At 37.2% G+C, this 26,180-nt stretch overlaps 1 protein-coding gene across 1 annotated transcript in view; it reads left to right on the forward strand.

Annotated features, from left to right (window-relative positions):
• The window catches only part of LOC124594119 (protein FAM98B-like), a 58,976-nt gene that overhangs the window by 19,588 nt on the left and 13,208 nt on the right, over positions 1-26,180 (forward strand). The window contains exons 4-7 of the mRNA XM_047132476.1: positions 1,922-2,032; positions 12,495-12,674; positions 21,278-21,478; positions 22,580-22,658. Of these exons, the coding sequence (XP_046988432.1) occupies positions 1,922-2,032; positions 12,495-12,674; positions 21,278-21,478; positions 22,580-22,658 (571 nt within the window). The remainder of the gene's footprint in view (positions 1-1,921; positions 2,033-12,494; positions 12,675-21,277; positions 21,479-22,579; positions 22,659-26,180) is intronic.

The raw sequence follows: 26,180 nt of genomic DNA on the forward strand, positions 1-26,180 counted from the left end.
TAAAGACAATGTGGAAGAAGTAAAAATATTTCCAGAAAATCACCACCAGAGAAGTTGCTGATGATGTCAGCATATCCTTTGACTTGTGCCAATCAATTTTTTCTGCTTTTTGGGCATGAAACATGTAACAGAAAAGTTTGTTCCTAAATTGTTGGATTTTGACCAAAAACGATATTGTGTAGAAATCACTCAGGAATTTCTGCATGAGGTTGACAGTGATTGATAATTTCTAAAGAAGATTATAACAGGTGATGAAACATGGGTATACAGGTATGACGTCGAAACCAATCCCCAATCATCCCAGTGGAAACTGCCTGGAGAGCCAAGACAAAAAGGAATTCAAAAAGTTCGATCACATGTGAAGGTTCTTATCGCTGTTTTCTGTGATTGCAATAGGATAGCACACCATGAGTTCCCACCTTATGGATGTGTAATCAATAAGGAATACAACCTGGAAGCTATGCACCATTTACATGAAGCTATTATAAGAAAACAACCAAACTTGCGGCAAAACTACTCATGGAAATTGCATCACGATTGTGCTCCAGCTTAACCTCAGTGCTTGTTCGTGATTTTTTGGCAACAAACAAAACCATTATGTTCCCCTCGCCACCATTTTCACCAGGCATGGTGCCCTGCAACTTCTTTCTATTCCCAATGCTGAAGAGAACCACAAAAGGACGTCGTTTTGCCACCATTGATGAGATAAAAACAGAATTGCCGAAGATGAACACCATAACAAAAATTTGGTTCGAGAAAGGCTTCCAAGATTGGAAAAAGTGCTGACAAAAGTGTTTTATATCTGAGCGGTGTTACTTTGAAGGGGAAAAAGTTGATGTTGATTAATAAAGATTTTTTAAGAAAAACAATAATTTCTGTTACTTTTTAATCAGACCTCAAATATATGCCTCAAAATCAAAATGAATAAACTTAACCAACTGAAGAATTATTATGAAACAAAGTTAATGATTTTGGATGTATGATCATGTTGAAGAATAGCACATCTCCTTGAAATGTGCTTCATTTCAAAAGCACCAGCTTTAAAATCCAATGAAAATAATATACAACAGTGATGTTAGTAATACTTCGACGCCACATCTTGAGTGACACTTGTTCATTTAATTCACTTACACTGCATTTGTAGATTCTAACAAACATTCAGTGCAGAGAGATCTCTGAAAACAGCTACACTTAGAAACCATGTGCTTGGATGCAATACACAAGACATACTACAAGTGTTAAAACATATTTCATATACCTCTTACTCAATCCGCTGTACAGTACTTCAAGCTTCAATATTAAGTGGGTGCAGTGGAGTGGAACGAATGTCAACCAATGCGTGGGCATGCTTAAAAGCAGTCCTTTCAGAAGTCATAACTGTGTACTATCAGAGTTAAGGCCTAAATTTTCATGCAATATCGATTTCTATGGCTAATACCTTGCAAGTGTTACTTTCTTCTCCTCAAAATGTGAGGTCTTGTTGGGATCTTTCCTTGTCAATTCTTGTCATGGATAGGTAACTACTGTGATTAATGATGGTATTAGAATGCAAGCAATAGGAGATAAACCTCAGCAATTTAATGTAACTGAGGATGGAGCAGGTTTTCCTACACAGTCATTCCTCCTATTTTACTATGTTAAACATGACTAATATAAAAGAGGCGCACACACACACACACACACACACACAGTTTTAACATATGATTTAGTCAGTCATGTATACTTTGACTTATTCCCGTCCCTGAAGAAGGGAGCCATAGAAAATAATGGGTATGTGAGAGAGTGTATGAATTAATTAATTAATCTATGTACTTGTAAGAAAGTTGCTTGCATGTACTTTTATATGGTGAAACATGGTTGCTGTAAAAAGTTGTTGCATACATGACCAATGGATTAATGAACCAAATACTTTTTGTTTCAGAGTGAAAGTTCCACTGCAAGTGACCTGAAAAACATGCTGATAGCATTAAAATTTCCAAAACCTCCAGCAAATATTACTCCAGCCCTTTTATTTGGAAAAGTTGAAACAAAGGTATTTCTTTGAAATGGAACCTTTAGTTCTTACATAATTTTTGTCTGCACGTTACTTGAGTGGATGTTGCAAGATGGTTGTATATCAGTTACTTTTTGAACAGTTATGACAGGCATATCAGTATTGTTCAGTTGGTATTAATACACCATATGTCAGTTTTCCATTAGTTAAATATGATGATTTTGTGCAGTGACCAGCTATCATTATTGCTGTTTCACCAGTCAGTTTTCAGCTGTTCAATTCTCCATTAAACTGAAAGGGATTTAACCTGGTGAAAATGTTACTTCATCTGTTACTGTTACCAGGCAAAGTGAAAAACAGAAAGTTGATTTGCTAGCTGTGATTCAATTGGAAGAGGTATACCATTACTTAGCTCCAATCATGATTAATCAGCCAGTTGCAGGGGAAACTACAGTTCAGTGGACTTTGAACCACAAAGTGCCTTGTCTGTTTTCACTATACACGTCATTGCCAGAGGTGGAGGAAGTGAAAACTGGCGGGGGGGGGATTGTTGTGCCAACCAGGGATTGAATCCCAAGTGCATAGATTTGTAGCCTGGCACCCTTTGATCTGATCTACCAAGCCACGCATTTAATATAGGCCTAAACAAAATAAAAATTGAATTAGATCAATGGAAATGATATTAATACCCCCTACACAAGTGGTCATATAAATCAGGGATATTAATGCCTGCATGACCAAGTTTTTTTATTTTTGGGGAGGGGGGGGTGGGGGGGGCGAAGAGATTAGCATATCTCCAGTCTTATGTATAAATCTTGCAATGGAAAGTAAGTAGTAGAAGAGGTTGATGGTTGCCAATGAGCTACCAAAGCCTAGATTGAGATTAATTAGTTTGCTTACAGAATGCATCCATTAATACATGTTGTTTCCAATCACCAATGTATGCTTAATGTTATCATTCTGAGAGAATCTCAGACTTAATGAGACTCAACAACATCATTTTAAATTTCATGAATAAAACTTCTTAGTAGAATAGTTATTTATTGATGGTCGAAGTAGAGAGGATATAAAATGTAGACTGGCAATGGCAAGGAAAGCGTTTCTGAAGAAGAGAAATTTAACATCGAGTATAGATTTAAGTGTCAGGAAGTCGTTTCTGAAAGTATTTGTATGGAGTGTAGCCATGTATGGAAGTGAAACATGGATGATAAATAGTTTGGACAAGAAGAGAATAGAAGCTTTTGAAATATGGTGCTACAGAAGAATGCTGAAGATTAGATGGGTAGATCACATAACTAATGAGGAGGTATTGAGTAGAATTGGGGAGAAGAGGAGTTTGTGGCACAACTTGACAAGAAGAAGGGACCGATTGGTAGGATATGTTCTGAGGCATCAAGGGATCACAAATTTAGCATTTGAGGGTAGTATGGAGGGTTAAAATCGTAGAGGGAGACCAAGAGATGAATACACTAAGCAGATTCAGAAGGATGTAGGTTGCAGTAAGTACTGGGAGATGAAGAAGCTTGCACAGGATAGAGTAACATGGAGAGTTGCATCAAACCAGTCTCAGGACTGAAGACAACAACAACATGCTTAATGTTATCATTCTGAGAGAATCTCAGACTTAATGAGACTTAACATCATCATTTTAAATTTCATGAATTAAACTTCTTAATAGAATAGTTATTTATTGTTTGAAAATAAGTCTTATACAGTTCCAGAAAAGAGCAAGGCATAGCAGGAAATTACAACTCAGAAATTTTCTTTCCACCGCATGTTGTTCGTCTTTTTGACACACAGCTCACTGATCTTAGTTTCTGTAACTGTGGAGTAGCTTATTAGTCAATGTCTCTGTTTACTATCCAGTGTTGATCGTCAGTAGCAAAGTCCTCATGTTTTCTAATAATGTATGAAAAAGCAGTGACCCTTATTAGACAATTAGTTTCATCACTGTTTATTGTAAGCTAGTACCACGAGGTTGTCCCACAACAAAATACTGAAGTTCAGACTGAACCATCTAGAATATATGGTAAAAAATGTTTCACACTTTGTTACAACATTGGGGGAAATTGTAGGTAAATACTTGTGAACAGAAATTATTATTCTTAACCAGGTATTTATCATGCATGTATACGACATACATTCAACTGTAATTCTTTTTGTGCTAAGTTACCAAAATAAGATACAGATTACTTTTTTGCTCTATAAAATCTGTAAGAGTTAAATTCAGTAATAGTTCCATTTGCAGCTAAGTATACTGATAAAGTAATCCACCTTCTAGGGTGGAGGTTTTAATGTGTTGCAGAGTGGCTGCCTTCTCCATTTTTATTTTCATGGTCAGCCAGCCATGGTAACCTGCTTTGTTGTTTTAATCTCTTCATCCCGTGTCTTGTGTTTCTGTGGTTTTCTTGTCCCCTTTTGTCCATTTACAAGTTTTCTGCCCTTCATCGTTCTTGCGATTTTTCCTTTCATTCCATTTTGAGTTGTCAGTCTCTTTTGTTTTATTCTCACACCTGTGGCATTGTTTTATTTGGAACAAGGGACTGATGACCTTGTAGTTTGGTCCCTTTCCTCCTCTTTTCATCCAACCAACCAACTGTAACTTGCAAATTTTTGCATTGAAACATACTATCAGGCTTCACTCTATTCAGGCATAGACAAAATTGTGAAATACAATATAACATATTAATATAACAGAGGGAAACATTCCACGAGGGAAAAATATATCTAAAAACAAAGTGATGTGACTTACCAAACGAAAGCGCTGGCATGTCGATAGACACACAAACAAACACAAACATACACACAAAATTCAAGCTTTCGCAACCAACGATTGCTTCGTCAGGAAAGAGGGAAGGAGAGGGAAAGATGAAAGGATGTGGGTTTTAAGGGAGAGGGTAAGGAGTCATTCCAATCCCGGGAGCGGAAAGACTTAACAAATGTCTGCTTGTGTCTGTGTATGTGCGGGTGTGTGTGTGTGTGTGTGCTGTGTTGTGTGTGTGTGTGTGCGCGAAGGTAAGTCTTTTCATTCCCGGGATTGGAATGACTCCTTACCCTCTCCCTTAAAACCCACATCCTTTCGTCTTTCCCTCTCCTTCCCTCTTTCCTGACAAAGCAACCGTTGGTTGTGAAAGCTTGAATTTTGTGTGTATGTTTGTGTTTGTTTGTGTGTCTATCTACATGCCAGCACTTTTGTTTGGTAAGTCACATCAATATAACATATTATGATGCCTTGTGCAAACTTGAGGGAGCCATTGGAATTTCGTTGTAAAATTCACCGCTTAACAAATATATTTCAATGTGTACCTTCACTACGACCTGTTGCTGCAGATAAGGCATGACTAAACAGTGCTCCATTAGTTTGTGCTCTCCAATCATGTTTCTGTCTGGTACACCATGTGCGGAATGGGATGAGACTAGAGGATGAGGGGGAAAGAATACTGTGGCCTTGTCACATGCTCACAAGTTTGCTGGCTATATGAATTGGTGTATATGTGGTGGCACAAAAGTCGCTGGACACAGAGAACTGATTTAAACAAGATTTAATTTAGGTTTCATTACAAATACAAACAATACTTACAATTATTTTATATGTTCAAAGTGTTTTCCATCTCCATTAATTCATCTTTGAAGTCTGTGTGGAGTACTGTTACACACTCTTTGGCATAGTGATTTATCACTGTCCAAATTGTGAAATGCATTGTGTGTAGATCTTTAGTTCAACAATGGTCTGGGAGTTATTGAGAATAAACAGAGTCCTTGGTGACACCCCATAGGAAAAAATCCGTGGACGTGATATCTGGTGAACATGGAGGCATGTCAATACCTTCCCTTCGACCAATCACTTTTCTTTGGAAAGTTTCGTTTAAACAGTCGTGGACAGCAGTGGCATAATGTGTTGAAGCACCATTGTGTTGAAAGTAAATTTCTTGAGAGTTTTCAGCACGTCGTCATTACGTAAATGTGGAATGTAAACTTTAAACTTCTGTTTGGTAACATTCTTTGCACTGATCTTTGTGATAAATCCAGGTCAGTTGCTAATTGTCTGATTGATTTTCACTGGTTCACAGTTAAACATACTGGCAATTTTCCTCTGCTGTGACTGTTGTTGGCTGGCCAGATCTTGGTGCTTCCATAACTAATCCATGTTCTTCAAATCTATCTCACATGTTGTACACTTTTTGTCTCGACAGTGGTTTTGATCTAAAGTGTAATCCCCAATCATTAACAACTGCAGTAGCACCACTCTTATAAAAGGTGTTTAACGCAAAAATCCTTTCTTCTTTCTTTAACGTGACAGTTCGGAAAACTACAACTGTAAACGTGTCTCACAGATCACGCATTCAACAACTCACTAGTCTGATTATTGTAACAAACTGTCCACCAACTTTTTCACCACCCTGTATAATATTTATATTGTGTGTTGGCCTTACTATTTTGTCTATGAACTTGTCCTTATTGTTACACCATGCAAAATGCTTAGTATGTGTAGGAAGAACACTCATGGAAATGCTATTAGTGTACCAGGCACAAAAGTGGTATGTTGGGTTTCTCTTGCAATTTTCAGTGTTTCTGGAGATGACCACAAAAGAGGACAAGCATCTCTGTAGTCCTTGGTTTACTGTTAAACAGGCTTTTATAGTTGGTGTTGTCAGTTATATGAATTCTGTAAATCTCAAAGTGTGCAAGAGGTGAAACATTGAACCATAGATATGAAAGACAAAACTGATACTTCCAGTGAAAAATCAAACCTATTGAAAAACAAACACTCAGGATGTGTAACACTTCTTGGAAATCACTCTCTATTAATGAGCACAGCAAAAGGATCCATCTCATACATTGAGACTCCAGAGGACATCAATAACAACCATGAATGGTGTATCTGGCTTGGTGGACAGGGGTTAAATAAATTAAATTTTAAGATATTATTTCTAGAACAAGGAGTTAATGAAGAGAACCATTTTTCCTGTGCCCTCCGGTGTCAACAGCAGTAAAGCAGTAATTATAATCACAAGCAGGTTCAGGTTTTGACAGGTCAGTCACACTTCTAATTATGAAACAATGATCACACTTGTAATTATAAAACAATGAGCTGGTTTGTTTTGGATGAATAATTCACTTGCTTTCTATTAATTGAGCCTACACAATTAAGGAAATTAGCTACTTGGGTAAGCCAACAGCTGTTGTTTCCCATTTTTCTTGTTAAGCACTTATTTCATAAAGTGTCTCATGTTATCTTTTAGGTATTTGCATACAGTTTGAATTATTCCAGGTCAGGTCAAAATTCCTATCCAGGACATGTATTCCAAATCAGTAAGAGTTGCCTCCATTCACATGTCAGCAGTTTTACATAAATTTTGAAAATTGACATAACATTCTTGGGGAACAGATCTGCAATTACTGATTTTAAATGGAATATTATTATCTATCTTGAGTGCATTAATTTTTAAAAGGCCTAATCTTGGTTCAACATGAACCATCCTCTGTGATCTGTGGGCAACAGTAAGATAAGTTGTATTGCTTAATTACGGTCTTTTGCAACTGTAATGAAAATCTTAATAAGACCAAACCCATTTCGCTTTATTCTAAAGCACCTTCAGTGGTCACTTTAACATCATGGTTTTTTCTCTTACAATTTGTTTGCTAGGATCATGAACAGTTTACACGCTTTACGTACTATTGTAAAAGTGTTAATTCGTTTTCTTACTCACTGTTTTTTGTTGTTTCTTTCATTATTCCTGTTCTTCCTTGTGTCTGTGTTGGATCTTAGCACACAGCAGTTTCAACTGCACTAAATACATTCACGTTTTTTTGTTGTGAAGAAAACTGTGCTTGCTATTATGTGTGTTTTGTTTTGCTGCTGTGGGGTGCGTTCATCTTTTGTTTGTTTTGGTAATTGCAGGAGTGTCTGCTATTGTTCTGCGAGTGTTTATATTTTCCAACTACAGCAATAGCAAAACAAAACACATGAAATGGCGAGATGACAGTACTTCTTCACAGTGGAGAAATGTGTGCTAAAATCCAACACATACATGTGGAAGTAAACAACAAAAAAACATGGGTAATGATGAGAATTAACACTGCTTATAGTAGTAAGTAAAGCATGTGAACTGTTCACGACCCTAGAAAACCAAATTGTAGGAGAAGAAAGAACATTATTATAGTAACTACTGAAGGTACTTTAGAATAAAGCAAAACACACTGGTCTTAAGACTTTCCTTACAGCTACAAAAGACTAAACAACATATACAACGTGCGTATCTGCAAGTGCAAAAAGGAGGCTAAAAACAAAGAAGACAGCACGTACTGTAAAATTACTCTATGAAATGCGAAAATGTTGCCATGGCATGCCAACATCAAACATCACATGCACCAGAATGTACCGTACTGTATCAATTACAAGAGCAACCCATCCTTCTGTCAATAAATTCACACGTACATCACGTAATAAAATAGTGGTTTTGTAGAATCCATGTTCTTGAAATATTCCATAAGGCTACTGCTTACAGGTGGCATCTGCTATATTTGTCACATTTAGATCTCACACACACACACACACACACACACACACACACACACACACACATTGAGTCAATAATAAGTTTTGCTTGTTTGATAAGAATGGAGATAATAAAATTATGAAATATTTCTAATTTAAGAGGGGGGGGGCGGTGTCCACATCCTTGGCGTTGCTGGAAGCCTGACATCATGGCTAGCTTCCTCATGTGATGGCCAATTTGGTGTTGTGCTGCAAACAGACCAGTTGTCTGCTGACCATCCCTATTGTCAAAGGGCTGCACAGGAGGGCCCCTTCACCAATGTCAGGCACTGCACATGTCCAATTGTTCCACCACACACTTTCTCTCACCAGTTGACTTAGACACATGTAAGCAATAATCATAACACATTAGTAAGTAATAAATATTTAAATAAACGTGATATAGTTCAGTGTGCTTATTCAGGATTACATTCAGATCTTGCTTTTATGAGTGCAAATCTCAAGTTCCTTCAAACCGTCAAGGAATAATCCCTTTTGAGCCATATGTAGGATGTCCATATTTTGCTCAATGTTCCAACTGTACGTGTGCTATCTCGTTTGCCCTACATACTGTTTACTGCAGTCGTTGCATTTGATCCTGTACGCACCTGAATCCTGAAACTCAGTCCTAATATTACAGATTATATAACAGAGCTCGAATGTTAACATGTTATTTGTATGAAGACCAATTTTGATATTTGTGGTATGGAAACATCTCTCTGTGTTGTTAGAAATAAGTTAAAGCCATATACTCTTTGTCGTTGTTCTTTTCTGAAATGTGACTTACGCTTACTTGTTTTAGGTGCTCTTCTTCATTTTATTATAAATTTTCACCACGTCCTTGCTCCTTTACCCATTCTCTATGGCCACTCGCTTTAGAGCTCTGTTTTTCCTGCTTCCTGCTGGTGTAATAATAATCTTAATAACCTGTCCACAATTGCATTACAACATGCCCAATTGTAGCATGGAGTGTGGTATGAATGGTCATTAATACTATCTGTAGATGTATGTTTTCTGAACATGCTAAATTCATATTTTCTATGATTATTAGTGTTAAATCAAATAATTTATTGTGATTATCTTCCTCAGTCCAAAGTAAATTTAATTTTTGGTACTGAGAACTTTTCATGTACTTTGTTTTCAGTTCATTTTTGTCTCCTCTGTGTCATTAAATCAAATCCTCTCCATACTTCCTGTAATCATGATTTCCTCTTTAATATAAGGATCTTCATCATAGAATTTCTTTTCCAAGGAAAAATAGTTAAAGGAGATATGTGGATGATTAGATTTTATTACACAAAGGAGAAAATGTAGCACATAGAATGAGTCCTCAGCACCCAAAAATTAAATTCTCTGTGGACTTTGAAGAGGATAACGGCATAAAATACTTAAATTTAACCCAACAAAGAATGACAGAAAACATGAATTTAGCCTAGTCAGGATATGTACATGTGTAGATGTTGTTATTAATGGGCACTCATGCCACCCTCCATGATGCTAGTGGGTGTACTTCAATGCAGTGATGTACAGGTTATTAAGATTGCTGCTAGGCCAGCAGGATGTAAAATAAGAACTGAATGTTTTAAAGCAAGTGACTGTGGCAAATGAGAACAGGAGCAAGGACATGGTGAAAAGTTATGAATAATAAAATAAAGAAGCAATTAAAACAAGTAGGTTTAAGTCATTTCACAGTTAAGAATAACAACAAAGGAAGGTATTTGGCTTTAATTTACAATGGAAGGACTTCTGACAAAATTGTGATATGTTCTTGTAAAGCAAATTTTAAAATTAGTTTCCATACAAGTGACATGTTAAAATTCAAGTTTGCCCTGAAATCTGTAACTGTAAGAACAAATTTCAGGACGCAGATGTGTACAGGATCAAATGCAATAACTGCAACAATAGTACATAGGGCAACTGGAGAGGAGCTTTGGAACAAGGTTCAGGGAGCACATAAACTCTTGGACCAAAACATTATTTGGGGCACATAGTGCAACATGAAAGCACTCTGTCATGAATGTTGAGCAAAATTTCGACATCCTACACAGGGCTCAAAAGGGACGGTTCATTAATGTCTTGGAGGAATTTGAGATTTATACTCACAAAAAGGAAGAACTGAATCTAATACTGAATGATCAGAGAGAATTCAGTCACTGCACTTATTTCAACATTTGTATTGATTTACTAATGTGATGATTGTTACACACGAATCTCCAAGGCTGTTGCACATGAATGTCCAGGGCAACTAGTGAGAGAACGTGTGCGGTGAAACAAGTGTGCTGTGCCCAAGATGTGTGAAGACACTTCTACACGGGCCTCTGCCCCACAGTGGTGATAGCAGATGACTGGTTGGCTCGCAGTACAACACAAAAAGAGCCATCACATGAGGAAGCAAGCCACAATGAAGATAGGCCTACAGTAACACCATGGATACAGACGCTGTCTGTCTTTTAAATTATATGTATATATAAAAAAAAAACACAGACAGACACATACATACACACAAAATTCAGCTTTCGCAACAAACTGTTGCCTCATCAGGAAAAATGTAAAAACAAAGATGATGTGACTTACCAAACGAAAGTGCTGGCACGTCGATAGACACACAAACAAACACAAACATACACACAAAATTCTAGCTTTTGCAACCAACGGTTGCCTCGTCAGGAAAGAGGGAAGGAGAGGGAAAGACGAATGGATTTGGGTTTTAAGGGAGAGGGTAAGGAGTCATTCCGATCCCAGGAGCGAAAGACTTACCTTAGGAGGAAAAAAGGATGGGTATACACTCGCGCACACACACACATATCCATCCACACATATACAGACACAAGCAGACATATACAGAGGCAACGAGTTTCAATCTTTGCCTCTGTATATGTCTGCTTGTGTCTGTATATGTGTGGATGGATATGTGTGTGTGTGCGCGAGTGTATACCCGTCCTTTTTTCCTCCTAAGGTAAGTCTTTCCGCTCCCGGGATTGGAACGGTTCCTTACCCTCTCCCTTAAAACCCAAATCCTTTCGTCTTTCCCTCTCCTTCCCTCTTTCCTGATGAGGCAACAGTTTGTTGCGAAAGCTTGAATTTTGTGTGTATGTTTGTGTTCGTTTGTGTGTCTGTCGACCTGCCAGGACTTTCATTTGGTAAGTCACATCATCATATATGTTTCCCTCTATTATATATATATATAATAGAGGGAAACATTCCACGTGGGAAAAATTATATATAAAAACAAAGATGAGGTGACTTACCGAACGAAAGCGCTGGCAGGTCGATAGACACACAAACATACACACAAAATTCAAGCTTTCGCAACAAACTGTTGCCTCATCAGGAAAGAGGGAAGGAGAGGGAAAGACGAAAGGAAGTGGATTTTAAGGGAGAGGGTAAGGAGTCATTCCAATCCACAACCACAATATGTTTAAGACCGAAAACATGGCCAAAGCAGGCCTTTATCTATTTATTGTCTGTGCTGTTAGCTAATTTCAGCCATTGGTCATTTTCAAATACTTGTCACAAGTCTCGAGCTTCATATATTATTTCTCTAAGTAGTCAGTACATATGTAACAGCACACATCATTTTCGTGTGCATGTGTAGTACAAATACAATACAGCACTTCTGGATTGTATTGATGCTACATATGCACATGAAAACGATGTGCCGTAACGTATGTACTGGCTATATGTGATGCTTGAGTTTTGTGATAAGTGCTTGGAAAAGACACAATCAAAATTAGCTAATAGAACAGACACTAAATAGATTAGAGTCTTCTTGGACCGCATTTTCGTTCTTTTAAGAACATATTGTATTACAAGCATTCCGTATCATCTGGCACTTACGTATAAGCAAAGATGTTAACAAAGTGTGTTTTACAATAATGTAGGTATGGAAACAATGAATTATATAAATTGCTGATGAATTTACTTCTTTGTGTACATGCAGTTACATAATTTCTTTCCCTACAGATGAAGGAGGTATTGGCGAAAGCATCTCCTGAATTAATTGGGAAGCCGTTATTCACAGGTGTTCTATCGGACAAACAGTGGCACATCCTAGCTAACTTACAGTCTGAAATGCAAGACGAGTATCGTGTACGGAAAGAACTCCTAATAAAGAGATTAGATGTGACTATACAGTCATTTCAGGTTGGTTCCCTTTAATAAAGAGCAATGCTCTATTCCTTTATGAAGTTTGTAGCTGAACTATATCTAAATTTAGTTAATATCTACAGAAACAGTGAGGAATGTACTAATTATGATTATTTTCAATTTTTAAATCTCAGTTTGATGTTCGTAAATAATTGAAAGTAAAAATTAGTGAGAAATAATTAGTTTTATACATAAGATTTAACATACGTTACTAGATTTGTGCTTCATAATGAACTGTAAAATACTTCATATCATTATCATGAATGTCATATCAAGACTCACTTGTGAATGTTTCAAAATCTTGAAAGTTAACCATACTTTAAGGAATGGCATATTGAAGCAAAATTTGCTGCTGCCCTGTACTATTTTTGTGTAATGCGCTCGAACTCTTTACTTTTATCTTCAGTTTAGTGTATGACTATTGACTTCATGTCGCAGTATATATTCTGAAAGATGGCAGTCATCAATCTTGCGCCAAAGTTATTACCAGTCACTTTACTCAACACAGTTTAAACTAATCTGTTTTGTCGTTGCTTAGTTGTTACGTAGGACTGCACCACACATTTGAAGCTTGTAAATTTCCAGTTTTGGCAGTTGAAACATCTTTTTTTTCACACATCACTGAGTGCTGAAAACTTGGTGCCATAAAACATAACAAACATGATATTGGAAGACTACTTAGTCATTATCAGGGAGTGATAGGTATATGACAATTTGTCAAAAATCTGATTTTTTAAAAATCTACTTATAGCATTTAAATATGGTGGAACGTGCGTTGTGGAATGTAAATGGTGAGTTGTTAACTTTACTGTACAACACTTAAGATACATTTTGGGTCATAGGTCCTTCATCAGAAATGTAAACATGAGCTACAGGGTATCCATAAAGTTCAACTATCATTTCAGAAAACCATAATTTGAAAACAATTAGAGAAGAGAATTGTGATTCATTGTAAAATGTTCAGTAGCTCTAAAAGTTTTTCTTTTCTGTTACACCAGAATTTCAGTGTGCGGCGAGAGATCAGCCATAGAAAATCGAGGTGATATTAAGAGTCCTGTCCATGTATGAGTCAGCATTGCAGCATCAACAGTTCAGATTGCCTCATTGCTTCATACACAGACTGTAGCAATGTCATTGACTGGTGTTGTGTACACATGATTCTTGTCATAACCAGACAAAAATAAATCTAATGGCATGGCATCTAGAGAACAGGGAGCTGTACATTGTGATCTTAACAATCAGTCCAACTCTCAGGAAATGTATGTAAACAGACTGTTTAAATACATGCTTTGCCAGTGGTGCCTTTGCAGACTGGCTTCAATAATTCTGCAGTACCACTGCCAGACTTGAATTCTGTATACCAGATGACAAATTGCACTTTCTCCTTGTTTTGTCATCATTTTCATGCACTCCAAGTAAAATCTGCAACAGAAGAGAGAGGAAAAAAGCCTTTGAGAACTGCAAAATGGTTTATAACAAACCATGAGTCTCTCTCTAATAGTTTCCAAGTTGAGATTTTTTGAATGACAGCAGACCTTCATAGATGCCCTATCTACATGTAAGTTCATGATGGAGCAGTTAAGTTAGATAACCAACAAAAGGATAACGTTCTACGGCTCAGTGTATGGAATGTCAGAAGTTTGAACATGGTAGGTAAGCTAGAAAATTGGAAAAGGGAAGTAATATGGCTCAATGGTGGGGGTTAGTGAAGTGAAATTGGAAAAAAAAGCAAGGATTTCTGGTCAGATGAGTATAGGGTAATATCAACAGCGCTACAGAAAATGGCATAATGGAAGTAGAATTCATTATGAATTGGAAGGTAGGAAAGACATTGAGTCACTGAGAACATTTCATTGAGATATTTGCTGTCATCAGAATCGACAACAATAGTTCAGGTATATATGCCAGAGTTGCAAGCATAATATGAAGAGATGCATTATGTGAGGATATTGAGCGGGGAATTCAGAACATAAAGAGAGATGAAAATCTAATGGGGACTGGAATGCAGTTTAAGGGAAAGGAGTAGAATGAGAGATGAGACAGACAGTTCTGCAATGAACTTCAGCTAGTAATAGTGAATATTCTGATCGAGAATCACGAGAGGAAGAGTTATATTGGGAAAAGGTGGGAGATAGGGGAAGATCTAAGATTACATCATGCTCTGGCAGAGGTTCCAAAATCAGATATTAGATTGTAAGGCATACAGAGGAGCAGACAGAGACTCGGATCACAATTTAGTAATGGTGAAGAGTAGGCGAAGTTCAAGAGGCTAGTCAGGAAGAATCAGTGTGCAAGGAAGTGGGATGCAGAGATACTAAGGAATGAAGAGAGATGCTTGAAGTTTTCTATGGCTATAGATACTGCAATAGTGAATAGCTCAGTAGGCAGATTAGTTGAAGATGAATGAACATCTCGGAAAAGGCAAACATGGGTACAAGAGAGGTAACTGTGAGGAAATGATGGTTAACAGAAGAAATACTTCAGCTGACTGCTGAAAGAAAGAAGTACAGAAATGTTCAGGGAGATTGACGAATAGAGAGAAACAAGTCACTTAGAAATTAAAGAAATAGGAAGCACAAGGAAGTTAAGTTGAAATGGCTACATGAAAAATGTGAAGGAGTTGGAAGGACCGACTCAGCACATAGTAAAATCAAAACAACCTTCGGTAACATTAAAAGCAATGGCGGTAACATTAAGAGTGCAACGGGAATTCCACTGTTAAATGCAAGGAAAGAGCATAGAGGTGGAAGGAGTACATGGAAGGCCTCTATGAGGGGTAGGACTTGTCTGATGATGTGATAGAACAAGAAACAAAAGTCGATAAGGAATCCAGTATTAGAGGCAGAATGTAAAAGTTTTGCAGGGCTTCAGATCAAATAAGGCAGAAGGGATAGATAACATTCCATCAGAATTTCTAAAATCATTGGGGGAACAAAACAACTATTCAGATTGGTGATCAGAATTTGAGAGTCTGGTGATAAACCATCAGACTTTCGGAAGAACAAGTCCACATAATTCCAAACATAGCAAGAGCTGACAAGCATGAGGATTGTCGCACAATCAGCTTAGCAGCTCGTGCAGCCAAGTTGCTGATAAAAGTAATATACCAAAGAATGGAAAAAAAAATTGAGAATCTGTTACACATGGATCAGCTTGACTTTAGGAAAGGCAAAGGCAGCAGAGAGGCAGTTCTGACGCTGCGGTTGATAATGGAAGCAAGACTGAAGAAAAATCGACACACATTCACACGATTTGTCGACCTTGAAAACGTGTATGTGAATAGTGTAAAATGTTCGAAATTCTGAGAAAAGTAGGGTTGAGCTATAGGGAAAGATGGGTAATACACAATATGTGCAAGAACCAAGAGGGAACAATAAGAGTGGGAGACCAAGAATGAAGTGCTTTGATTAAAAAGAGTGTAAGATACGGATGCAGTCTTTCACTTCTACTATACAGTCTGTATATCAAACACGCAATGATGCAAACAAAAGAAAGGCGCAAGAGTGGGATTAAAATATATCAGTGTTAATGTACGCTGGTGATGTTGCTATCCTGAGTGAAAATGAAGAATTATTGCAGGATCTGTTGAATGGAATGAACACTATAATGAGCATATAATATGGATCAAGAGTAAACTGAAGAAAGACGAAAGTGATGGTGGTTAGCAGAAATGAGAATACCAACAAACTTGACATCAGAATTGATGATCACGAAGTAGATGAAGTTGAGGATTTCTGCCACCTAGGCAGCAAAATAACCCATGGTGGATGGGGCAAGGAAGACATAAAAAGCAGACTAGCAATGGCAAAAAGGGCATTTCTGGCTAGGAGAAGTGTACTAGTATCACACATAGGCCTTAATTTCAAAAAGAAATTTCTGAGAATGTAAGTTTGGAGCACAGCATTGTATGGTTGTGAAACATGGATTGTGGGGAAAACAGAACAGAAAAGAATCAAAGCATTTTAGATGTGGTGCTGGAAGTTATGTGGACTGATAATGTAAGGAGTGAAGAGGTTCTCTGCAGATTTCGCGAAAATATGGAAAAAACTGACAAGGAGGAGGGACAGGATGGTAGGACATCTGTAAAGACATCAGGAAATAACTTCCGTGGTGCTAGAGGGAGCTGTAGAGAATGAAAAGTGCAGAGGAAGACAGAGATTGGAATAAATTCAGCAAATAATTGAGGATGTAAGTTGCAAGTGCTACTTGGAGGTGAAAAGATAGGCACAAGACAGAAATTTGTGGTGGGCCACTTCAAACCAGTCAGAAAACTAATGATTCAAAAGAAAAAAACTCTTGTTTGTTGATTGAGATATTATTACTTTGCTCCCGCACGTAAAAATCTTAATAGGAATTCTCTGATTTCCTTTAGAACCACCAAATTGTTTTCAACCATTGTGATGAAGAGTTGAATATATTCAGAATGTTCGATTGTAATGTACTTTTTCCTATAACATATTGTTTAATTAGAGTAAAAGTTTCAAATATTGCTACAACCTAGTTTTCTTAAATGAACATTATTACAAATGTACATATGGTGTGCATTAGATTTATTACTGTTGCAGTCTGTCTAAATCTTTTTGTAGATGAAAATACTTGTATAAATAATAACGATCTGAGGAAGAGATACAGTGCTACATACCATAAAGATAACAGATTAAGTTGCAGACATGCACAACTAAAAGACGCATATTAGCTTTCAACCACAGGTTTTGTCAGAAAAGTGAACTTTACTCATGCGCGCGCGCGCGCGCGCGCGTGCACACACACACACACACACACACACACACACACACACACACACACATTCAGGGTGTACACAGTCTGGAACAACTGGGAAAAACCCGGGAATTTTTTCACCTAGTAGAAAACCAGGCAAAACCCAGGAATTTTTCATTGTTTCTGTTTTCAGTTAAATTTTTATAATTTTGACTGGTAAGAACTGATATTCCAGTGAAAAATTTTACTTTAGCCTGCTGCTAAAAAATAATGCTGCTGCAGTAAAACATAAAGAAGGGAAAGAAAACCAAAATAAACGTGAGTTTGCAAAGGAAATGCGCCATCTCCAAAAACAAAACACAGTGCACACATAAGTGTGCCAACACAAAAATGTGTCAAAGGCCTTAGGACAAAGACTACACAATACTTCATAACAACAAACTGCTTTTGGTGACCATGACGTCACAATGGCTTACATTAGTTTCCTTTGAGCAGTTGCCAGCGGACTTGGGCGCAGGCACAATTGAGTCGCAAGTGAGCAGTACCTGCTCCTGCTTATGGCTACTTGAAGTACGGCTGTTAGCTGTAGTAGTAGCAGCAAGCAGCCAGACACTAGCCGGAAAAATTCTTCTGGTGAACACAAGCTGCCAGATTCGGGCATGCGCAGAGCAGTCTAAGTTGCAGTGGAGAGAGGTGATAATCTCCACGTGACCTGTGTTTAGGTTTAGCAATTTTGCTGTTTCTTCTTCATTTACAACTCTCATGTCAAATGAAAACAAAATGGATTTCTGTATCCAAGAGCTAACAAATGAATTAAAGTACATTGACATACTTATGGAAAGCTGAAATATGTTATTAGTTTTAGTTTCCTGATCTTATTTTACTCCGAGGTTTTTGGAAGTCAAGCATTAATTGCCTTGCAGAACACTAAAGTTATTTTCCTTGATTTGCTAAAGAAATTTGGCTTATATTAATCTTTTCCACACAGGCAGTCAACGTACTTGAAGTGGAGTGTTTCATTCCACAGTGTCAACTGTTTGCTAAATTAAAAGTGCCCGTTTTTATCACATGCCACATGTGGCGTTATGCAGTAGTAAAGAACCAAGCCTGAGAGAATACAGTACTGATACTCCGATAAAATTTGCAGCCCTAAAACCACAATGAGAAGCTTAATATCAGGTCGGTGCTTGCTTCTTTGTGAATCTGGACATACAAATGTGCACTTTCAGCCAAATTATGCATTTTGGTCTGGTTTACGAAATTCAGATGCTCTTGGAGTACCCTATGATGATCTGTTTCGTTTACGGTGTAATGCAAGATCTCTTAATGCTGTAAAGGTATGAATATGTGGCCTTCTTATGTCATCATAGCTGCGCACGCGCAGTAACGCCATTTTATGGCGCACTCTGACAACTGCTGAAATGATTATAACAGGTTTCAGGAGAATATTACAAAAGGTGATTGAAAAGTGTTACTTTCAAAGTAAATTTCATTTTACGCCAGATGAATTACGTTACATGTGCAAATGTACTTTGAATTTCTTAAATGATTCTCATGTAAAGCTTAACACTCTGAGGGCCAACCACTTAGAAGAATTTCGAGCGTAGATGTTTAGGTATTTAAAATTTTATTGGCACATTTGTGTGATGTTTATGAAAGTGTAACACATGCAAAACAGACCAATATTATATGTGAAAGCTTAGCTTTTCTTGTAGCTACACTATGTATATTAATTTAAACCATTAACTTTCCTGTTTATGTGTTCGCACTATCGAACAGTGACTTTGGTTGCTCTTGGCTGACTGTGTCACGTGTCCTATGTCCTGAATATCGGCTATCATCAGCTGGTGAGATCACGTGACATCAGCTATGATTGCCTTACTAAAGTGCATAGCAATCTCGATTTCAATGCTACGGAAACTAACGTGCTGTGTGTGGTGGAATTCAATCATTTACTTTTGTAATATACAGCGTATGTTGCTGCACATCAGATCTTTCCAAAATGCCTGTGGTTTTTTTTTGGGAGGAGTGTTTGTTTTCTAAAGTTTAAGGAAGTTCTACGCTGGTGTATAAAACCTTAACCGTTCAAAGGGTGGATAAGTTTTATGGTTCTGTGAGAAAGTATTCTGTCACTTAACACAGAAAAACTATATTTTTACCCGGAAAAAAGTATATTTTTAACCGGGTCATCCGGGAAAACTCTGGGATTTTTTTTCCCCCCCTTGTCCACGTATACACCCTGACATTCATTCACGCAGGCATGCACACCTCACACTTACGACCACCATCTTCATAATATTAATAGGACAAATAACCATCCTTAATAACTTTGAATTGGTGGCTCTGTTGTGACTATCACCAGATATTTGTGAAAGTGCTACGTTACACCTGTACATATTCATTTCTCTAATTGGCCACCCATATGAATTCCTTCCTGTAATTGGCTGCCCATATGAATTCCTTCAGTAGCACATTACAACACAAATTATTAAGGACTTAATTGATGACATTTCGTGATGGGTCACAAAATGTATTATTTATTACTAGAACTGTTCCTCCTCCAAAAGACAGTTCAAGCTACACTATGATTTAGAAAAATCCCATATGCCTCATCACATGATCAACTTCTTCACACTGAAACTTCAGATACAATGGAAATGAAGCACAATTAATTAGACCGACATATACTATCGAGAGGGATGTAATTTTGCTTCTTCATATGGAAACACCCATAATTAAACACGTCTGTATCTGAAGCGCTCTGCTGACCTGCTGGAGGGTTCAAATGTTATATCCAGTGCTTGTGCAACACAATAATAATTCTCAAACTAAAAAAAAAAATTTTTTTTATTTTACTGCTAGATACAGCTTAATTAGCTGCATGACTGTTGACACTCATTATGTAGTAAAATTAAACAATGAGTTCAGCAAATGCTAAAAAATTGTAAATATGATGATGTGAGCAAATAGTATTCTCTCACTACACTTCTCTGTGGATTTCTATAATGGCACCGAAAGAAGGATGGCGTCACAGCACTCTGACTACAGACTGGTTTGTTTTCTTCCAGTACTGCCCAAGGCTTTAAAATATATATTTCGTGACTTGTTTGGCAACTGCGTAGTTACAAACAGCCTACTAGACTAATTACAGTCACATTATGGTGAACATTTGCTTTATTTCACAAGGAGACGGCACGACCATGGGGTCGGGGATTTGTCCGAAATTTTGTGTGGTGAAAGAGGACCCCTAACACCTCATGTGGTTAAAATATTAGGACGCACTACTCAGAAAATCCCGAGAAAAATTGATCCAAAGTTTCTTAGGTGCCTTATGGGTATAAAATGTTAGTCCATTGCCGAAGCGCCATATGGCCTAGATGGTTAGGGGTCGGACTCTTACGCCAGAGGTCTCGGGTTCAATGTTAGATCCAATACTCTTCTCGTTGTACATCAGTGACATACCTGTTCTGTGTAAATACCACATAGATGCTGGTGACTTGGTTTAAAGCTCAGTCCATCCATTACCCAAGCAGACATGATTGGTCATTCTAGGTTCATTAATCTGAAATTTTAGGTATCCTAAATGGGGATAAATATAAATATGCCTCTATCAGTAAAGAAAACATTAAGTAGGCTGAACACACAGCTATAACATCCAAAAAGGCATTAACATCTCTCCACACCATACAAAAATATAAAAAGCTCTTCCCATTTGAACTGAAAAGGAATGTTTACAAATATATGTTCTTCTGGTGTGCGCGTGTGCATGTGCATGTTCTGTTAACATGTTTGCCAAATATTTTTTTAAAATTATTGTACATTTTTCTCAGAAATAATTGCTTAAATAAATAAGTGTTTAACAGTCCTCATTTTATTGACAGTGGTCAGAGCGGATGCGTGGTAGAGAGGACGAGATTGCATCTATTTTTCTAGTTCGTCGGAAAGCTTTAGACTCTGAGCCAAATGTCCATCTTGCTGATCTTTTAGCAGCTCGAGAAGACCTGGCAGTCATCGAAAAGACAAGCAGTGCTTCAGTCCGCAAGAACACTCAGTCTTCTATCAATAAAGTCATCATAGGCAGGGTGAGTTACGCTTCATGCATACAGAAGCCTATAACATTCAGGTATCATAGTCTCCTGTTTTGTATGCTAAGTTTTAAGTGCAAAATATTTTATGATAAAAAGATCTAATTTTAATTTAGTATTTTTGTCTTAGAAATATTTTTAACATTAATTCATTATTTTAATGCATATATTGAAGTTTACAAAAGTCTGAGCATTCATTTTGTATAAATATAAAAATTTTAATTCATGAATTTTCAGTATCTGTTCTTGTTGTTGTTGTTGCATTTAGTAGACAAGGCAGATTTACAGGCATACTACGTTTTTAACAGTAAACAAAGCTTATGTAGGTCAGCTGACAATTCCTTGGACCTGAATGGTTTGCTTGATAACATTTCTCTTTCTTCTTTTTTTCATATTAGCTAAAAGTAAAGAAATCATTGAACAGTAATTTGAATGTGACTGTTCAGCCTTTGATGTGTGCATATTAGGGTAGTTGCCTGCCCTTTTCAGCCCAGTGAACCAGCTATGTGGGACTTACAATCAGATGTGTAGCTTGGTTGTTTTAATACACCTTCAAGCACTGCCAGGAATTAAAATAACTATAAATAACAGGAAAAGTCCTTCAACTAAATGGAAACTGAATTGTAAGTTGTTGGACATGTAATCAGTACAAGTACATAGAGACACTATTTCATATCTGTATTCCATAATGTTATCCTTATCCAGACAAATGTGTTTCTGGAAGTGCCCAAAGGAATGTGTATTAACACTGCTCCAGCTTGTTTCTGGTGCTGGTGCTTGAAAGAATAAGAAACAGTCTAATGCACACATGTTCCAGAATTCCTTCTGTCCAACATATTGACCATAAAAACCTGTGTTTCTTGCTTGAATTAATCATTCATGAATCTCGATTTTATTTTATTTTATTCCCCCCCCCCCCCCCCCCCCCCCCCACCCACCCAAAAGGAAATATTTTATTGAAGTGAGAGGTCAGAAAAACCTATTTTCAGCTTTTATTTGTATAACTGCCTTACAGATATTTGTGGGACTTGTATTTTTGGTGATGTGTTAATACTTTCTCAAACATTCCTGATGGTTGATCTTTGTTGTGCCCTCCAGGTTCCAGATAGAGGAGGCCGCCCAAGCGAACAGCAGCCACCCCCACCAGAGATGCCTAGTTGGCAGCAATCAAAACCAGGTACATAAATCAATAAATCAAAGTTTTTGTACATATCAGATTAATTAGGTAAGAAATGATTGAAGTTGATGGCATATATATTTGATGAAAGCTGTTTAAATTAATTTTCATCTCTTCATTGCAACATAATTCACAATAATCAGTGTGAATTGGCAGAATATGGCCTTCCACTGTTTTCGGGATCCCTTGAAAAATAGAAATAGCACATTTTTACTTGATTTATTTGGCAACAGGAGCTGCTGTTTCATTTGTCTTTGTATCATCCATTTATCTGGTTCTCTCTCTGTCTCAAACTGTCTTTAATTATCTGGGAAATTTTTGAAATACTTACACCATATTATGATTATGTATAATTCTGATATTGTGTTGCACAGAAAAGTATCTTTTGCAAGATAGGTTTGTTGTTTGTTTGAACAGTTGCTACTATTTCTTTACCATTAGCTGAGTACACCGTTTTTCTTTTTTCATACTTTCTAAATAAATGATGGCATGTGGACAATCATTACTGAAATAAGTCCAAGCTTTACTTTTTTACCTAAGTCATGTGCATATTTTCGTGCTATCAAAACCAAATCTCTCTTATGTAAAAAAAAAACTTGTATTATGAAAAGTTAATTCTTATGTTCCTTGTGTTCTATTGACTGTTGCAAATTTTTTCTTTTCTTGACGTAAGTCATGACAAACAGCTACAGTTTCTACCCAATGGACAACTGTCCCACTGATCACTATTAGAACAGAAGTCCTTGTCTAACGTGTGTTCTTAGTTTTACCATAAGGGTTCACATCACTTTTCCTCGTTATGTGTGAGAAATCATGATTCACTAATTAAATAAATGCATGGAGTAGCTGCTGCTGGAATCTCAAGAAATGCTACTTTGAGTTGATGTATTTTCTATATGTTACATAAGTGGAGAAACACTTTAATAAAAGTCACTTTCATACTGCTGCTACCATAGCACTGGTGTAACGTTTCTGCACTTTCACACTAGTCTCTCTGGTTCATTGTCTTTCCACTACTGCCAGTACAGCCAGATTGTTTGTGTTGTTTTACATTTGTTAGTGATCACTGAAAATATTTTCAGTAATTTGGTTAGGAGCAGTTGGATTACCCACCATACAGCCTTGATTTCACACCTTCTGACTACCACTTGTTCTTGAATTTGAAGTGCATTTTGAAGGAGGACACTTAGACAGCAGTGATGATGCAAAAATGGTATTCAGCAGTGGCAGTCTTCATTGGTGGCATCTTTCTCTGTAAAGGGCTTAGAAAAGTTGGTTTCCACTTCGACAAATATCTAAACAATGGTGGCAACTATGCAGAAAAATGGTTTAAGAAGTACTCGTTTTTGTTAAAAAAAAAAGTTTGAAAAAATGTTTTAGAGTTTTTTCCAAAACAGTAATTACTTTCCCCAGGCATCCCTCATACATATTTTGCAATTTCCATCTCTTCCACAGTAATAAGCCATCAATAAAACCTATGCAGAAAGGTCAGAGTGTGGGATTGGAGCCACTTACACATACAAAGTAGGTCCATGTAGCACGTTTCGTAGAAAACAATGTGCACAAAAATTTTAAGTTTGTAATTTTAGCACATCATGGCGACCTATTTAGTTATCAAGTCTCACTCACGACCACCTCTGACAAAGAGAGTACTTTTCTAAATTTTTATTCATGTAAGGCAGTTGCATCTCATTGCCTAAAACTGGGAAAATGACAACAATGTTGTTGTTGCAGCAGTGGCACCCTTCACTCAAAAGACTGGTTTGATGCAGCTCTTAGCACTGGTCTGTGCTATGAAAGTGTATTCACCTTTGCATAACTATAGCAACTGATATCCAATTGAATGTGCTTACTGTACTCAAACCTTGGTCTCCCCCTTCAGTTGTTACCCCTACCCCTCTCACATTTCTTCCATTACCATACTGATGATTCCTTGATTGGTCTGTATGACCTGTCAACTGATTCCTTTTTCTAGTTAATTTGTGCCACAAATTTCTATTCTCCAGTTGAGCTCAGAGTCTTCATTAGAAATGTGATCTCCCCATCAGATCTTAAACATTCTTCTGTAGCACTACACTTCAGAAGCATCTATTCTCTTCTTGTCTGAATGATCCTGTCACTTTTGTACAAGGATACACTCTACACAAATACCTTTGGAAAATAGTTATAAACGCTTAAATATTTACACAGTGTTAACAAATTTCTCTTTTTTTTTTTCAGAAATACTTTTCTTGGCAGTGCCAGTCTCCATTTTATATGCTCTTTTCTTTGACAACAAGAGGGATTTTGCTGCACAAATTCCAACACTCAGACTATTTCTAATTCTATCAGCATCACCTGATTTAATTTTACTGTATTCCATTACCCTCACTTTGCTTTTGTTTGTGTTAATCTTGTAACCACTTTTCAAGATATTATCTATCCCACTCAACAGTTCTTCCAAGTCCTTTACCATCTCCGACAGAATTAAAATATCATTAGTGAACATCACAGTTTTTATTTTTATGAGACAAAAGAAACATGACTGTTACAAATAAAATAAAATCAAAGAAACAATATGCTTCAAGGTATATTAGATACAACAAAGTTGTTGTTGTGGTCTTCAGTCCTGAGACTGGTTTGATGCAGCTCTCCATGCTGCTCTATCCTGTGCAAGCTTTTTCATCTCCCAGTACCTACTGCAACCTACATCCTTCTGAATCTGCTTAGTGTATTCATCTCTTGGTCTCCCTCTACGATTTTTACCCTCCACGCTGCCCTCCAATACTAAATTGGTGATCCCTTGATGCCTCAGAACATGTCCTACCAACCGATCCCTTCTTCCTGTCAAGTTGTGCCACAAACTTCTCTTCTCCCCAATCCTATTCAATACTTCCTCATTAGTTATGTGATCTACCCATCTAATCTTCAGCATTCTTCTGTAGCACCACATTTCGAAAGCTTCTATTCTCTTCTTGTCCAAACTATTTATCGTCCATGTTTCACTTCCATACATGGCTACACTCCATACGAATACTTTCAGAAATGGCTTCCTGACACTTAAATCAATACTGGATGTTAACAAATTACTCTTCTTCAGAAACGCTTTCCTTGCCATTGCCAGCCTACATTTTATATCCTCTCTACTTCGACCATCATCAGTTATTTTGCTCCCCAAATAGCAAAACTCCTTTACTACTTTAAGTGCCTCATTTCCTAATCTAATTCCCTCAGCATCACCCGACTTAATTAGACTACATTCCATTATCCTTGTTTTGCTTTTGTTGATGTTCGTCTTATATCCTCCTTTCAAGACTCTGTCCATTCCATTCAACTGCTCTTCCAAGTCCTTTGCTGTCTCTGACAGAATTACAATGTCATCGGCGAACCTCAAAGTTTTTATTTCTTTTCCATGAATTTTAATACCTACTCCGAATTTTTCTTTTGTTTCCTTTACTGTTTGCTCAATATACAGATTGAACAACATCGGGGAGAGGCTACAACCCTGTCTTGCTCCCTTCCCGACCACTGCTTCCCTTTCAT

The sequence above is a fragment of the Schistocerca americana genome, chromosome 2, assembly GCF_021461395.2.
Source record: "Schistocerca americana isolate TAMUIC-IGC-003095 chromosome 2, iqSchAmer2.1, whole genome shotgun sequence".
Taxonomy (NCBI): domain Eukaryota; kingdom Metazoa; phylum Arthropoda; class Insecta; order Orthoptera; family Acrididae; genus Schistocerca; species Schistocerca americana.